Genomic DNA, 2,105 nt, shown 5'->3' with positions numbered 1-2,105 from the left:
CTGCATTCCCACCAGCAGTGCAAAAGAGTTCCTTTTTCTCCGCACCTTCGCCAACACTTGTAATTTGTTGATTTGTTGATGATAGCCATTCTGACAGGTTTAAGATGGTACCGCATTGTTGTTTTGGTTTGCATCTCTCGGATGATTACTGACTTTGAGCATGTTTTCATATGTCTCTTGGCCTTCCTTCTGTCTTCTTTTGAAAAGTGTCTATTTAGATCAGTTGCCCATTTTTTGTATGGGTTGTTTATGTTCTTTTTGTTAAGTTGTATGAGTTCTGGCTCGGCTCCCCAGCGCGCCAGCCGCCTGCCGAGTGCCTGTGGGGGCTACTTTGGAGCAGAGAGACTGCAGCAGGAGCCCCAGGCGCTCTCGCTGGCCCTGAAGACCCGGTGTGGATCCCCAGGAGGCGCCTCTCCTGCTCTGAGCTTGCCCTCTTCTCTCGCACCGGCTGCAGCTTAACCGGCGCAGGAAGCCGACAGGGCCCCGGGCTGAAGGAAGAAACATGAGATTCCCCCGGAAATCACTCGAGAGAAAGATGGAAGGGGCCATTTAAAATAGATAGAAGCTGCAGGCCGCAAGACTGGGGCCAGAGGGCTGGCAGTGGAAAACTCTGTTGGGTTGTGATCTCTCACTGAGAAGTTCCAGGTGCTTTTTTGCTACCTGCAAAACAAAGGAAGAAAAGAAGACCATGTCCATAGCTCTGAAGCAGGTGTTCAACAAGGACAAGACCTTCCGGCCCAAGAGGAAATTCGAACCTGGCACACAGAGGTTTGAGCTCCACAAACGGGCTCAGGCGTCCCTAAACTCAGGCGTGGACCTGAAGGCGGCGGTGCAGCTGCCCAGTGGGGAGGACCAGAACGACTGGGTGGCCGTGCACGTGGTGGACTTCTTCAATCGGATCAACCTCATCTACGGCACCATCTGCGAGTTCTGCACCGAGAGGACCTGCCCTGTGATGTCAGGGGGCCCCAAATATGAGTATCGGTGGCAGGATGACCTCAAGTACAAGAAGCCGACCGCACTGCCCGCTCCCCAGTACATGAACCTCCTTATGGATTGGATCGAGGTCCAGATCAACAACGAAGACATCTTTCCAACATGCGTGGGTGTCCCCTTCCCAAAGAACTTCCTCCAGATCTGCAAGAAGATCCTGTGTCGCCTCTTTCGGGTCTTTGTGCACTTCTACATCCACCACTTCGACCGGGTCATCGTGATGGGTGCAGAGGCCCACGTCAACACCTGCTACAAACACTTCTATTATTTTGTCACAGAGATGAACCTCATCGACCGCAAGGAGCTGGAGCCCTTGAAGGAGATGACCAGCCGGATGTGTCACTAGCGCCCCACCCTCCCCTGCGGAAGAAAGAGGGAAGCTGCTCGCTCCTGGAGGCCCAGGTGGGCGGGAGGAGACCTCGGCTGAGATGGCGCTCGGACTTCCAGGAGCCGGTGAGGTGGAAACCGGGGTGATTCCCGAGAGAATGCCCCTCACTTCCTGCGTCTTAACCCTGAGTACTGCTAGCCTCGCCCTGTGGACCTGGCCGCCCACGGCGTGAGAGAAGGACCTCCACCCCCCTGTCCGCAGGAAGCCTCCGCGCCCACGCTGGGCCCGATTCGGGTTGTGAGACTGAGACACTGTGTGTGCTTTCCCACCTCTGTCTTGTCCGCTGGCATACTTTTCTGTCCGTGTTTTCTAAGTTCAGAGTGCATTCGGATCTCTCGATGCCCTGCGAGTCTGTCTAAAACAAGCCTTCCTCCCATTCGGGTCCCTGCAAACTCCCGCCCTACTCCTGTGGTCTGACTGTGCGCAGGGCTGTGGGGCTGGAGATCCGAGGCCCTGTCAGCATCCACACCTTTTCCCTAACAGGCAGTCTATCAGGGACACTCCGCGGGGGGCTGTCTCTGCCCCCAGCAGGGTCTGCACACTTACCTACAGGGAAAAGCCTGGTTTCTAGTCACCAGTTCACCTTGAACCGAATGTGTTTTATAACCACGCCATTCCTTGTTTCTTCCACTCAAGATGTTTTGTCCTGTTTCCCAGAAGAGAGGGATGGTCAGCAGAAGCCCTGAGCCAGATTAGTGCCGTGTTTGTTCTTCATTGGGGAGGG

General features: G+C 55.1%; 1 protein-coding gene across 1 annotated transcript; it reads left to right on the top strand.

Annotated features, from left to right (window-relative positions):
- Positions 1 to 688: 688 nt before the first annotated feature.
- LOC308239349 (MOB kinase activator 3B-like) lies at positions 689 to 1,491 on the top strand (the record flags this gene model as incomplete). The annotated part of the gene is made up of 1 exon (XM_080652163.1): positions 689 to 1,491. The coding sequence occupies one exon, from the start codon at positions 689 to 691 to the stop codon at positions 1,337 to 1,339; it is 651 nt and encodes a 216-aa protein (XP_080508289.1). The 3' UTR covers positions 1,340 to 1,491.
- Positions 1,492 to 2,105: the final 614 nt, after the last annotated feature.

Source organism: Plecotus auritus (assembly GCF_963455305.1).
Source record: "Plecotus auritus genome assembly, chromosome: X".
In the NCBI taxonomy this organism is placed as follows: Eukaryota; Metazoa; Chordata; class Mammalia; order Chiroptera; family Vespertilionidae; genus Plecotus; species Plecotus auritus.
This window is presented reverse-complemented; position numbering and strand designations above follow the sequence as displayed.